At 46.9% G+C, this 15,571-nt stretch overlaps 1 protein-coding gene across 2 annotated transcripts in view; it reads left to right on the top strand.

Moving 5' to 3' along the window:
• Nucleotides 1-5,967, top strand: part of NRP2 (neuropilin 2) — a 216,527-nt gene extending 210,560 nt beyond the window's left edge. For both annotated transcript variants that reach the window (XM_033170007.1, XM_033169999.1), the window contains one exon: nt 5,461-5,967. In XM_033170007.1, the coding sequence (XP_033025898.1) occupies nt 5,461-5,768 (308 nt within the window). In that variant the 3' untranslated portion in view covers nt 5,769-5,967. The remainder of the gene's footprint in view (nt 1-5,460) is intronic.
• Nucleotides 5,968-15,571: the final 9,604 nt, after the last annotated feature.

A 15,571-nucleotide genomic window follows, 5' to 3' on the forward strand; every position in this document is an offset into this window, starting at 1 on the left:
GTGGAACCTTGGTTCTCCAACTTAATCCGTTCCAGAAGTCCGTTCCAAAACCAAAGCGTTCCAAAACCAAGGCACGCTTTCCCATAGAAAGTAATGCAAAACAGATTAATCCGTTCCAGGCTTTTAAAAACAACCCCTAAAACAGCAATTTCACATGAATTTTACTATCTAACAAGACCACTGATCCATAAAATGCAAACAATAATCAATGTACTGTACTATTAAATAAATAAGACAGTAATGTAGATGATTATTATTTTTTAATTCTTACCTGCACTGATGATCCATTCCCGCAGTCACACAATCAATCAGTAGCCGAACTCGGTTCCACACAGTCACAAAAACAAATTAACCAAAAAAGCCTCAAAAACGCAAAATAAATAGCAAAAAGAAAAGCGCCAAACTTAATCCATTCCGGAAATCCGTTTGACTTCCGAAATGTTCAGAAACCAAGGCGCAGCTTCTGATTGGTGCAGGCGCCCCAGAAAATGTTTGAAGACCAGAATACTTACTTACGGGTTTTTGGCGTTTGGGAACCAAGGTACCACTGTATCTCAGAGATACAATGGATTCCCAAGTTCTGGGATAAATACGTTTTATCAAAGATGCTCAGCCACAAGTAGAAACCAATGACTACTAGTCATGATGGCTACATAGTATTGACGTGTGAGGAATACTGTCAATACATAGTATTGACAGTACTCCTCACCTGGAATACTGTGTCCAGTTCTGGGCACCACAGTTCAAGAAGGATCGTGTCCAGAGGAGGGCAACCAAAATGGTCCAAGGCCTGCAAACGATGCCTTACGAGGAACGGCTTAGGGAGCTGGGTATGTTTAGCCTGGAGAAGAGAAGGTTAAGGGGTGATATGATAGCCATGTTCAAATATATAAAAGGATGTCATATAGAGGAGGGAGAAAGGTTGTTTTCTGCTGCTCCAGAGAAGCGGACACGGGGCAATGGATTCAAACTACAAGAAAGAAGATTCCACCTAAACATTAGGAAGAACTTCCTGACAGCAAGAGCTGTTCGACAGTGGAATTTGCTGCCAAGGAGTGTGGTGGAGTCTCCTTCTTTGGAGGTCTTTAAGCGGAGGCTTGACAGTCATCTGTCAGGAATGCTTTGATGGTGTTTCCTGCTTGGCAGGGGGTTGGACTGGATGGCCCTTGTGGTCTCTTCCAACTCTATGATTCTATGACGTTCAACATACCTCTGGACACCAGTTACTGGGGAACAATAGCAGGAGAAGGCTCTTTAACTCAGGCCCTGTTTCAGGGCTTCCCAAAGGTACCTGCCTGCCCAGTGGAATGACTAGGTAGGCTTTGGAATGAATTCATTGGCAAAAAAAACCCCACTCTTTAAGCTGAATAATCAACAGGATTCAACCCCAGCCTAATGCCCATCAGCTTATACCATGGGTGCCATCAGGGAATGGGCAGTTGGGCATGGTTTGGGGAAAATAGTCTTGCAGACCAACTTGGACCACCCCTCCCAGCACCCCAGTACGTTTCCGAGCACAATTAAAAGTGTTGGTGCCTCGGCCCAGAATACCTGAAGGAGCGTCTCCACCCACATCGTTCAGCCCAGACACTGAGGTCCAGCTCTGAGGGCCTTCTGGCAGTTCCTCACTGTGAGCTGTGAGCTTACGGGGAACCAGACAGAGGGCCTTCTCAGTGGTGGCACCCACCCTGTGGAAAGCTCTCCCATCAGATGTCAAGGAAATAAACAACGACAGTGGTACCTTGGTTTGAGAACAGCTTAGTTGATGAACAACCTGGATTAAGAACGCTGCAAACCCGGAAGTAGGTGTTTTGGTTTGTGAACTTTGCCTTGGAAGCAGAACATGTTCTGTTTTCCTGTTGAGCCTGTTCCATTTGTAAATTGAGTTCCCCGCTGCTATGGGCAAGCACGCCTTGGTTTAAGAACGCTTTGGTTTAAGAACGGACTTCCGGAACGGATTAAGTTTGTAAACCAAAGTAGCACTGTATCTGACTTTTAGAAGACATCAGAAGGCAGCCCTGTTTAGGCAAGTTTTTAATGTTTGATGTTTTGTCGTGTTTTTAATATTCTGTTGGGAGCTGCCTAGATGGGCAGGATATAAATTATTATTATTATTATTATTATTATTATTATTATTATTATTATTATTATTATTATTATCAGATTGGCCCACAGGCCAGAGGTCCCCTGCCCCTCCTTTAAAAGTATGAATGGTACATGTGGAGTATATGAAAATAATGTCAGAAGGCATTTCAGTCTGGAAGTAATTCCCGGGACGGCTGGGAGAGTGAGACTAGTGGGCTTGAGCAAAGGTCATTTAAATTAAAGGTCACACCATTAAAGAGGATTGAGCTGTAGTGAAAATCTTCAAATGTTACGAGGCTTCATTTCACGTTTAGAAATATTTGAGCCTTTCTTTTCTTTCCTGTTTTTCTTTTCTATTTTTTCCCCTTTCTTTAACCAGTTTACCATTTTTCATTATGTGGAGTGGCCACTTGTTTAAATGGAGATTCAGGTCACACTCGTCGTATTTATTTACTTAGCAGATTAATACTCTGCTTTCTGATGGAAGTTCTCAGAGCGGATCACAGCATTTATAAAATGCAATTGATACATTACAAACATACACTTAAAACAAAACAAAGCAAAACCAGCCGTAGAGGAGGAGGAGGAAGAGCCACCTGGTGTTGTCTTTGCCTGCCTCTCTCGAAATACTTTCCAATAGAGCAAAGAGATGGCTATTGGAATTTCCCACTGGGTAGTCAATCATGGTCTGTGCAGCTGTAGATAGGAACCTAAACTAGTTGGCTGGGGAAAACAATCTGATTTGCTCTGACCACCCATATCCCTGCTCTAAGGAGCACTGGAACATACCATCTTTGGATAACTACTGCCCCTGTTGGCCAAGGCAAGTGTTGACTTCGTAAATCTGTACATCACAGGAACATAGCAAGCCATTGCATACCAAGTCATCGCATCGATCCATCTAGCTCACTGTTGCTGACACTGGCAACAGTTCTTCAGGGTCCCAGGCAAAAGACTTTTTCTCAGCCCTGCTGAGACACAGATCTACACCTCTTTCCTGGAAAATAGACTGTGCTGCAAATACTGGGGTCCTTATCTGCTAATGGCAGGGACTACATACTAAAGTATTTGCGTATGACAATCTAGCCCTCGGAGAATCCCAACAGTCAAGAACAGGCATAGGCAAACTCTGGCCCTCCAGATGTTTGGGACTACAATTCCCATCACCCCAGCTAACAGGACCAGTGGTCAGGGATGATGGGAATTGTAGTACCAAACACCTGGAGGGCCAGAGTTTGCCTATGCCTGGTCAAGAAGAGAAACTTCAGAAAGGAAGGATTTTTTTCACAGGTGGAGAAACTTCCTCCATCCTGTTGGATAGTGGCAGGTGCAGTTATCTAGATCCTAGGACAACATGGAGTATAGATAGCTACATGGGACGCGGGTGATGCTGTGGTCTAAACCACTGAGCGTCTTGGGCTTGTTGATCAGAAGGTCAGCGGTTCAAATCCCCGCGACAGAGTGAGCTCCCGTTGCTCTGTCCCAGCTCCTGCCAACCTAGCAGTTCGAAAGCACGCCAGTTTCAAGTAGATAAATAGGTACCACTGTGGTGGGAAAGTAAACAGTGTTTCCATGCGCTCTGGCTTCCATCACAGTGTTCCATTGCGCCAGAAGCGGTTTAGTCATGCTGGCCACATGACGTGGAAAGCTGTCTGTAGACAAACACTGGCTCCCTCAGCCTGAAAGCGAGATGAGCACCACAACCCCATATTCGCCTTTGACTGGACTTAACCGTCCAGGGGTCCTTTACCTTTTACCTTTATAGATACAGTAGTTAATACTGAGGGTGCATTCTCCTCAGGGCCTTAATACACTGGAGTACAGTAAGCAAACTGGCTGCCACTGTGTGAGAAAAAGTTACTTCGAAAACCATTACTTGAACTCACAAGCTCTTCTGAATTCTCCCCCGCCCACCGCCCTGGTTGTTATTTTTGTGAGCACGTCAGAATTATCATCCTTCAGATGTAATACATCAAGAGGAACAGAAATCAGCTGGAGCATAAACTGGGGACAAATTAGGCGTAGAAATTTGGCAACTAACAGCTACACTTTTGATTCGTTGTGGGGGGGGGGGAACGCTATCTTGCACTCTTTTCATCGCACTGAGCCAGAACTGCGCAGGAATTCTTTGAGAAAAGCAGAGAGGAAAACATGGGATGGGGAAATCGTAAAGAGGGATAATTTGGAGGTGTGGGTGACGCTGTCCATACCAGAGCCATACCTCCACAGACAGTACAAATTGGAAGCAAGAGTTGGGGCGGGGAGCTACAGTATAGATATATTTCCCACACAAAGATGGTGGTTTGCACCACACGAGCCCATCGCCTAAAGTGATCACGTGAGGACTACAGCTGGGCGATATCTGGTTTTCAACATCGTGATATATATCACCAGCTGGTATATCCATGATGTCTGAAATAAGGATGGAACTAGGCAGAGGCTGGCTTCACGGTTTCCTCCACATTGTGGTTTTCCGCACAGCACACACATCCACACATCATGATTCACAATATATTGCCAGGTCAATAATTATGAAACCGATATCACGAGATGGACTTCAAACCGGTTTGGGACGATATATCGCCCAGCCCTCTTGAGGACTGTGGCGGAATAATGCCTGCTGATGATTCAGGTTCATCAGGGGTTAACCTATCACTCCCCTGTTAGGTAGGTGTTCCCTGGGAGGCGGAGCTAGTTGGCCTTCTAAAAGGAGGGGGAACAACCTTGAAAGGCAGTTGGGGGTTTAGCAGTTGAGGGATGGAGGTTTAGAAAGAGAAAATGGGAGGTTAGGCTTTGGGGAATGGGAGGAAAGGTCATTACCATTGCTAAAGGGATGCAGGAAATATTATAACAAAGCTGAATTACATGAGAAGAAGATTTGTACCAGTAATAACCCGAGACATCCATGTTTTCAAGTTACCTAATAAAGTTAAATGTGCTTAAACGTTCGTTGACTCTGGCAGTGTATCTGTACCTTGAGAGGTGTGACTAAGAGGAGAGAACAAAGCTTTCCTGGGGAAGAGGAAACTGTTTGCTTCTTCTCCTGTCATACAGAGGGCTGGGCAGTGAAGCCAAGTGTGCCACGTAGTTGCCTAAAGTGAAGGTAAACTGCAGTAGGTGGGAACCCTGGGAGGGAGAACACATAGGTGGCAAGAGGTTTTCAAACATAGAGCCCTGAGGTACCCCAGAGACAACTCCCATATGAACACTGAAGGATTCATCCTAGTTGTCAGTGAAACCTAGGGAGTGTCTCTGTTGGGGAAGTATTGAAGGGGAGGGAATAGGATCCCTCACAAGGACCATCTGTCCCGTCAGCTAGCATATGGGGCACAAAGGTAACTCCTTTTCTAATCACCTGCTTCAACTATGTTTCAGACTACTTGGGCCTGGAGAAGAACAACAACACGCTGTTTTCAACAAACTCTCCGATCACCCCAAAGATGGGCAAAGAGAAGAGCTGGCTGTATACTCTGGACCCCATTCTGGTCACCATCATAGCCATGAGTTCCCTTGGTGTGCTCCTCGGGGCAATTTGTGCGGGTTTGCTTCTGTACTGCACGTGTTCCTACGCCGGTCTGTCCTCTCGGAGCTCCACCACCCTGGAGAACTACAACTTTGAGCTTTATGACGGCATCAAGCACAAGGTCAAAATGAACCACCAAAAGTGCTGCTCTGAGGCATGACTGATTGCACCAGAATCGCATTTGACATTTCATTCCAGCAAAAGTGGCTGGTGAAGATTACTTTTTATATGGGAACTGAATGCCATAATCTTAACACGAAGCCGGAGCTGGAATACGCAAGTGGGGAGGAGCCACGGACAGCCCTGCCGTTTCAAAAAGGAGGAGGAAACGAGGAGGAGGAGGACGGTGTAAACTTTCTTTTTCCAGGGGGAAGGATTACCGTCGGAGAGAACTGCGGCTTATTGTTCTCGTGATAAGAACCGGGTTGCGGCAGGCAAAGGAGCTGCCATGCTTATTGTTGTTATGTCTTATTCAAGTGAATCAAATCCAGAAGAGTCAAAACGTTTGGTTAGCATTTAGGAAGTGAGAAACAGAATGTTGAACGTTATTTTCCACTTCTTTCCCCTAACTGGATAGTTGAGAAAACTCCAGAGAGTTTCTCCCTGCCCTCCCCTCTCCCCCCACCCCACCCCCGGTTCCTCTTTCGGTGGCCAGGCTAATTTTTAAAAATTACACACAACCACACACATGCAAGCCTAACCCCCCTCCCCATCCTGAAAGGCTCCTTGATTTTAAGGGATTCGTTCTTTGCTGTCGGTAATACAAGCCCAGCAAGCTGCAGTTTACAGACACACCACCGCCACCCCACCCCCCCAAAAAAAGAAAGTATGTTGTTGCCTTTACCTTTTTCTGATCAGGAATTAGGCTTGCGGGTCAATGGGAGCAGCGGTGCTTTCTTCCCAGATTACAAAAGCAAAAGAGAAAGGTAGCCTGAGGTGCGAAATTCGACAGAGGCGCCTCCTCGAGAGAAGCTGAAGAGCCTTAAAAGTGATTTGCGAATAAGAGCCATTTATTAAATCCAGATCTTGGATTGAAACAGCGGAGGCCTTCATCATAAGGGCTGTCTTTTACTTTTCTTTCTGTCCTCCCCCCCCCCCCAACCTGCACTTCCCTTTATAATCCCATTCCTTTTATTATAAGAAAATCACAGCAAACAAAAGACACAATTATAAGATGCCCGAGAACTCAGGAGATGGCTTTTTATATGCTTTGAGAGGAGGACAGGCTGCTATATATATATTTTTGTTAATGCTGTGACCACTCTCGTGGGGGAGGGGGAGGAATGGAGTTAAAAGGGAGGGGGGAGGAATACAGCGATCCAGCTCCGATGGAGAGTGGTTAAGGATACCTCCTTCCTCTTAACAGGCATGATTTCAGTTTCTTCATTTGCGAGTACTAAGGGCTTCATTCTGCAAAGACGTCTTGCCGCTTGTCAGCGACGAAGGGAGTTGTAGTCCCAACAACATCCCGACAGCGACAGATCCCCCCCACACACACCTCTTGAGTGGCGCTGCCTTTGAGCACATGCGCGGCTGGCGTGACCCTGGCGCGTTACGCCCGGCCGAGGCATCGCTTCTTTGCAGAGTTAGGCCTTTGGGTGGGAAGCAACCATTACGATCCTTTGCAGGGTATCGAGTCTCATCTGATATTCCCAGAGCGGTTGTCGGGGAAACTGAAGAAAGGTCTGGACCGATCTGCTGCCACCTTCCTGTCCCTTCAGAACAGTGCAACTTGCCCCCTAGTGATTTGCAAGGCAAATGGTTTGTTTCCGAAGGGTTTTGTGTTTGTACGTGTGTGTATCTTTTTTTAATCAAGTGCCTTAGAAAAAATATTTTTCCCTTTACTTAGAGGTGTGTGCTGTATCAAAATACAAGGGAGGCGTCCCCCCTTTCCCCCTGTTCCTCTTCCTTTTCATCCTCACAATCGTCATCGCCATCATCGTGGTCCTTGGATCTCTACTGGGTAGAGTTTTGTCCTTTCAAGTGGTCCAATATATTTCTAACGCTGTCACGCCTGAGGTGTGTCGCAGACCAGTAAAACAGAAGTTTACAAATTCTACGTTTTGCCTTTTGTTTCAGCTCTTGTTTCAGCCATCTTCAAGTGACTTTTTTTAAAGGAGAAATCCAAGTGGCTGCTGTGTAGGAGGGATCTCCAGGCTCAGCGGTGTGGGGATCTACAGCAGAAATTTCAGAAATCTGCTGTGGGGCGACACCCAACAGTAAACATGCATGCCAGGGTAACGTTGCTGGGATGCTGGCACAATAGCATGTTTTGTGACATTGTGCCGGCACAGCTGTTGAGATGCAGTCTCCGAGACACACAATGCAGTGGTCTGCAAGCATTGGGGCCCAGTTCACGTTTCGCTTCTTAGGTGTGCATCCTGTCGTGTGCACACCAGATAGCAAACAGGATTTGCTTGCCGCGTAACATGTGAAATGGCCCTCAGAGTAGCTTCGGCATGTACGCTTATCTTAGAGCCAGTGTGGTGTAGTGGTTAAGAGTGGTAGACTTGTAATCTGGGGAACTGGGTTCGCGTCTCCGCTCCTCCACATGCAGCTGCTGGGTGACCTTGGGCTAGTCACACTTCTCTGAAGTCTCTCAGCCCCACTCACCTCACTGTTTGTTTGTTGTGTGGGAGGAAGGGAAAGGAGAATGTTAGCCGCTTTGAGACTCCTTTGGGTAGTGAAAAGCGGGATATCAAATCCAAACTCTTCTTCTTCTTCTTGCAGAATGAACAGAGCTTTTGGCACATGCGATGCTTCTTTACTTAGGTATACAAGTGGACAAGCAAAGCAAACCTATTTCCGGGGACGTGCCAATGCCACAATCTAGAATGGAGTTGGGGTTCCTTGAACTCAAATGTTTCCAGCGCATTTAATTCTGTGGCAGAAGACCCTGGGACTTAAAACTGTGTTTTTTCATACCGTGCTCTGGGGAACCGCCGGGATTCCCTGGAAGCTTTGCAGGAGTTATTTTAATACGTCGGTAACACCGGTAGACGCACATCTCCAAAAAACAAAATAGAAAATTCTTTCCAGTAGCACCTTAGAGACCAACTGAGTTTGTTCTTGGTATGAGCTTTCGTGTGCATGCACACGAAAGCTCATACCAAGAACAAACTCAGTTGGTCTCTAAGGTGCTACTGGAAAGAATTTTCTATTTTGTTTCGACTATGGCAGACCAACGCGGCTACCCACCTGTATCCGAAAAACAACTTGGTCTACTGCTGCAAACCTTTCCCAAACTGCACCGCAACGTTGGGAGCCTTGGGTTTTGTCCCAGAGCACATGCACACAGTTCAAGCAAGGTCACCAACCAACCCAAAGCCAGCATCTCTTGCGAACTGTGTGCGTGCTTTAGAAAACAGGCCCCGAGATTCAGCGCAGGAGTTCTGTGGCTGATGCTCAAGGGGTATCTGCCTCGGCAGAAGCTGATGTGGAAGTTTCCCTGATGGTAGAAAATGTTTGAAAAACACTGCCTTTCCAGCAGTCTGGATGCAGCACCATTTTTTTAAAAAAAGTCCATTTTCATAGAAGATTCCTGTGCCTTTCTTGGCATATCCCACGTACAAACTTTTCTCCCCTTCCCCCCTAATTTCAAGAGAAACGCAGAGAGTAATGTACAGGGTCATTTTTGCAGACCAGATTGCTGCTACTGTCATTAAAGAAAGGGGCCTGAGCCAGCCAAAGTTGGCAACTTTATTTCGGCCCCATTGATTTCAATGGGAGAGAGAAGCGCGTGCTAAACTTTGGCAGGATTATGCCCCCCGTTTTATTTCTCTTATATTTGTATGAAGGAGGACAGGAGGTATCTGTAAAGGTCACCTGGACAAGAGTTATAGATATATTAAAAGGTAGAGTCGCTGTCTATAGTAGACATGCAGAGAGTGAGAGTTCGTGTATACATATATTTCAACGCATATGTGTTTGCGCGTGCTTGTGAGTTCTCTGTATGCGTTATGTATGTGCGTGGTTACGTGGGACTACTTGTACCTTTAAATCGGCGGCCGGAGGATGTTACTGACCTTGGCATGGATGCAGCGGGGAGTTTTTTTTTTTTTAGCGCAAACTACGTAGTAACGAAAACCAGCTCCCTCTTGGAGTGTCCCATGCTTTTGTATTCCATATTTTGGTTGGTGCAGGGGCTTGGCTGTGTGCACTCAGTGAGCAGAATCAGGCCATAATGCTGCATAGCTGATACCTCACTTACCTCTCTGCTGGGTGCTTTACCGTTCTGATGCAGAAAACTTGACTGATTGTATTTTTAACAGGGCAAGGAAGGAAAAACAGTGCATACATTCATGTCAAATACATCTTCACCTGCAAAAAAAAAAGAAAAGAAAGTGTTATATTTGCTTATCCATGTTCTTTGGCAATTCCCCTCCCCCCTTTCCAAAAGTGCACAGAGGAGGAAACAAGAAGTGGTCCAACCCTGCGTTACCAATGCCTTTGTTGAAATAGGTTTTACTCCCCACCACATTTTTGTTGTGGCTGACAGGAGGGAAGGCTTTCGTGTAGCTGATCCTTGCTGTTGCAGGGAGGTGTTGACAAGGGAGCGTGGGGATAAAAAAAGAAAAGAAAACCAACACCATTTGCAGGGGGTGGGGGATGGTATGCAGGGAAAATCAGAATTTCTCACATTTTACCAGCTCAAGGTAGTTCGACCATTTACTGGCTGAGCCAGATCATGTGGACTTTAAAGCTTTTACTGTGATTCTTCAGTGTTTAAGGAAAGACAAACTCAAAACTGTGTTTCTATTATTTGTATAAAAGCCTTTTAAAAGTACTATTTAATAAACATTACAGTAGAGGTCTCTCTCTCTCTCGTGTGTGTGTGTGTGTGTTCAGTTCATTTGCATGTCAAGGACCCGATCCCTCCCCCGGTGAAATAAGACACAAGACACCATATGTAAAGTTTAAAATGGGCAAATGATAGGCCACAACTTTATTGGTTACGGATGTTGAGCGGTATTGGCTTAGGCATTGGATCTAACCGACTATATCCGACTCCAGTACGTCGTGCTGGCAGTCCGGGAAGGGTTAACCACAGATGGGTGAGCCCCTGCTGCTGCACATCAGCTAGGGACTCACCCTGCGATCACCGGCATGGGGCGTGCCTGGGGCCCTCACCTTCCACGGCTCCGGACAGTGGCCACGCCCCCAAACTCCTTTACCGAAGTACCCTTCAGCCTTTTGGGGGGAGGTGATGGCCAGACCTCCCCCACACACACCTTTCAACCTTCCCTAAAATCCAATGCCTAACCGCCAAACCAAAGTTGTGACGAATTGCTACGAGGTAGGTGAAAACTACCAGGCGGAGCCAATTTGCCAAGTGGGAAAATTCCTACCAGGCCCCTCAGCGGCGACCAACCGTAGTCCATTGCAGCGTCAGAGAACCTGCCTAAACTAAAGGGTGGGTGGGCCGGGGAAACGCGACGAAGGGAGCAGGAAAAGGCAAGAGACCGAGCCCTGGATGCGGCCTGCTTAAGTGCAGCAGGCACGCCCAAGCCGACCGTGCCAGTTGGCCGGCCGCCTGGGCACCGCACCCAGGGCTCGGCCAATTAGTGCCAGGGGATGACCCCATCCCCTGTGCACGTTCAGGGCTCGTGTTGCCTACAACTCCCCCTCCTTCATATGGGCAGAAGGGGCATTCTTTTGCAGCTGGGGAGGCCTGACAGCCTCTGTCCTTGTGGCCTGGGTCCAGCAAGGGGGATCTGCATGCTAAAGTTGACTTCCATGTGTGCCATTGATGTGGGATGGAGCAGTTGAGCAAACAGCTATTCGCAGCTCATTGAAGTGGCCAGGTGTGTCTTTCGTTTGGCTGCCCAGAAAAATCACAGGAAGGCTGTTCTCCCCACCCCCGTTTTCTTAGCGGACCAGCACCTCGCAGCATCCTCCGGATTAGGCGTTCTGTCCAAGAATGTCTTTCAGAGGTTCGCGCAGATACACGGAGAGTGAAAAGACCACACATAATTCACACCCCTGCCTTTAATTAAACCACAAACAAAAATGGTCACACTGGACTTGACACCAATATGATTGCTGCTTTCAACCCCATTCTTGTGCACAACAGCCCAGGCTTCCAGGATAATATTCCCCCATGATGTTTACTAGAATGCTGTACTCTTCCAAATTATTTGCAGTTAGGAAGTCAAGATTGGGCTGTTCCCTTTAATCTCACTGCATAATTTAAAAAAAAAATTCCACAATACTGCATATCGGTGTGAGTTGCGAGCATTGAAATAAGGCTCAGAAGTGAATTTGTAATCCTCACATTTACTCCCCGCACTACGATGCCCTTGCAGCAAAATATTTGACATTTCTAATGTATTAATAATGCCTGCTGGCACCCAGCAATCTGCTATTTACAGAGATTATTTCCCTCTTATCTTTCTTTTCTCTACAAATGTTTACACAGGCCGGTGGAAAATGGTGCCAGATTTAGGCATGGCAGAGGTTTCAAACTGGAAGAGGTACAGGCAGCGGCGGCTGGGAAGAAACATGAGCCATCTGGATCCCGGGGCCATTCTAGCTCCCGTTGTATTTAGATGTGACACTTGGCTTTCCGTCCTTGTTTCTTCCATTCAGGCATATCACTTGCTGGAACCGGATCAAACCTTGCAGAATGCTTGTGTGTTTGCGGAAGAAGGTTCATCTGATCTCTGCAGGAACGTGTGTTTGACCGGGCGTTTCTGCAGAGGTAGAATTCAGTCGTACCTTCGTGTGGGCGTTCCTTCGTCCCTTGCCACGCTTTAGTATTATGAGTTATGCAGCACTGTGTCTGCGCAACACGGGGGACAGTTTACCAGGCAGCCAATCTGTAGCGATCTAAAAGCAGTAGCTAAGGGGGCAGTTGCGAAAAGTGAAGGGACTGAGTTCTCATTCCTCCCAATGCTGTAATTTGGGTGCTGGAGGGTTGACCAGAGCTATGCAGCCTGTTTCTGTTGCCAAGTCTTAGCCCTGAACCATCCACTGTTTAATCTGAGCAAAGACTTGGGCTCTGTTCCCGTTCCTGATACAGTGGTACCCCGCAAGACGAATGCCTCACACAACGAAAAACTCGCAAAATGAAAGGGTTTTGCGAGTTTTTAGTTGACTCGCGAGACGAATTCGTCTATGGCTGTTTTTCGCAAGACGAATTTGTCTGGCGAGGTACCACTGTAGGCCGGCACCGGAGCCATGCGACGCCGCATTTTAACTGGAGATAATTGAGAGGGAGCATCATCACAGCTGAAGGTTTCACCTCCTACAGATGTGCTCATTTGAACATCTGAATACATCTGAATACCTGAACATCTGAACATTTGAACATCTGAACATCTGAATACCTGTGCATACAGATGTGTTTTCAGAAGCAGAAGGTCCACCCACCCACATCCGTTCTGAACACTGGAAACCCTGAAGGGATAACTCAGTCAGTAGAGCCTAAGACTCTTAATCTCAGGGGCGTGGTTTCAAGAGCCACTTTGAGAGGTTCCTGCATTGCAGAGGTTTGGCCCCCTTGGTCCCTTCCAACTCTACAAGTCTATGAAATTGTTAAATCTATCTGGTGTGCAAAGCATTCACATGTGCAAATCATCACTGAACGTTGTGCCCGTCAGGTGCGAAACAGCTTCAAGGGTGATCTTCCCCGTACCTCGTTCCTGAATTTCATTTTAAGCTAGGGTTGTTTCCATTCTCTTTCGACAAGATCTGTTTCCATATGTTGCATCCCATGGCTCTGCAAACTTTGGGGAATGATCTCTGTTCCAACTCTCTATTGCTGCCTGTTGCACCTGTTTATTGTATGGGTGCAAACAGTGCTTTTGGGGGGGGTGTGCATATCCCTAAACATTTTGTCAATCTAACGGGAGAAAAAACTATTTAAAAAAATACTTTCTTCTCTAGCAAGGTGAATTGTCAGTTCCGTTGCTACACCCAAAGGTGGCCTCATTTCCTGTCACAGTGTTTCCTGAGTCTCAGGCGGAAGCGAGCGTTTAATGTGTGAAGTAAGAGTTAGAATCTAGCACAGTGATTGGTCGGTTTCGTTGTCACCACCTCCGATGGCGGCTTCCTTTCCTTTCCTTTCCTTTCCAGGTGTTTCCTGAGTCTCGGACGGAAGCAAGCGTTTAATGTGTGAAGTGATGTGGAATGTGTGGTATTTTCCACAATTTGAACTGGTGGTTTTCTTGAGGCAAAATGAGAGTATCCCTAATCATTTTTTTTCAAAAAGAAAAAACACTGGGTGCAAACCAGGAGTTAAGAAAGAGACAACGCAAGTTGTGCTTTTTAGACTGGTGACTGGGAGTGGCCGCCGGGACCACATAACACTGGTCCTGAGAGATCTGCATTGGCTCCCAGTATGTTTCCGAGCACAATTCAAAGTGTTGCTGTTGACCTTTAAAGCCCTAAACGGCCTCAGTCCTGTATACCTGAAGGAGCGTCACCACCCCCATCGTTCAGCCCGGACACTGAGATCCAGAGCCGAGGGCCTTCTGGCGGTTCCCTCACTGCGAGAAGCAAAGCTACAGGGAACCAGGCAGAGGGCCTTCTCGGTAGTGGCGCCCGCCCTGTGGAACGCCCTCCCTTCAGGGGTCAGAGAGATAAACAACTACCTGTCATTTAGAAAATACCTGAAGGCAGCCCTGTTTAGGGAAGTTTTTAATCTGTGATATTTTAATGTCTTTTAATATTTGTTGGAGGCCGCCCAGAGTGGCTGGGGAGACCCAGCCAAATGGGTGGGGTATAAATTATTATTATTATTATTATTATTATTATTATTATTTTAGAATAGACCCCCCACATGCCCACATTGATGATAAAACGTGGTCTGTACCAGCCCTGTCCATATCAAATCTTCCTTCCTGTCCTCAACATGGCTGCTGAGCCTGGGCAGGCCTGGAACAGAGTTTGCGATTTCAGCCAAGCTTGCTAATGTCAAGCGCTTCATTTCACGGATGGCAAATATTAGTTTTCCCCTTGCATTAGCATTTCCCCTAGATTATTGCTGAAAGGATCGATTGCCCCGGGGGGCAGGTTCAGGTATAGCCGGCCAACTGCAGGCAGATGGAGAGATCAAGAGTTATCCCATAAAAGGGCTCCCTTCCCTTCCCTGCTTCTTCAAATATCACTTGTGTGTACAGAGGCTGATCAGGCTGCTCTGGTGTCAAAATCAAACACATGTCCTGCATCGAAGGGAGCCAACCTTTGTTCTGTCAGATTCTGCGCAACCAGCTGGTGCCAGCCTCACGGTTCCTGGTACTTTTTGCTCTCTCCTTCAAATTCCTGCCTCTGCCCTGCAGGTAGTGGAAACCTGGTTTTTAAAAAAGATATAAATAGGCACGCCTGTTCTAGCTATAGTATTATCTGTGCCGAAGAAGAACCTGCCTTTTCGCCCCCGATATAATCTGGGCTTGCATTGCAACTGGAACATAGGCACTCCCGCTCCTGCCCACACAGTGTGTGCTTGAAATTCACACAAGACCAAACCTCTTCGTTTCCCAAGGAATTAAGTGCCCGTTCTAGGAAAACGGTGCCGTGCAGATTGCAGTGAGGATGGACAAATCTGGCCATGCTGGTTTCTCCTTTTCCCAAAACTCAGTGCACCACAACTCCACATAACTTGACAATATATGTGCATGTATGTGTGCCTCTGTGTGTACGTACACACACAAAACACACACTTATAGCAGAGTCCTATGCATGTACACCCCAAAATAAGTCCCATCGAGAGCCAGTGTGGTTTAGTGGTTAAGAGCGGTATACTTGTAATCTGGGGAACCAGGTTTGTGTCTCCGCTCCTCCACATGCAGCTGCTGGGTGACCTTGGGCCAGTCACACTTCTCTGGAGTCTCTCAGCCTCACTCACCTCACAGAGTGTTTGTTGTGGGGGAGGAAGGGAAAGGAGAATGTTAGTCGCTTTGAGACTCCTTTGGGTAGTGAAAAGCGGGATATCAAATCCAAACTCCTCCTCCTCCTCCTCCT

This window comes from Lacerta agilis, chromosome 1 (genome assembly GCF_009819535.1).
Source record: "Lacerta agilis isolate rLacAgi1 chromosome 1, rLacAgi1.pri, whole genome shotgun sequence".
Taxonomy (NCBI): domain Eukaryota; kingdom Metazoa; phylum Chordata; class Lepidosauria; order Squamata; family Lacertidae; genus Lacerta; species Lacerta agilis.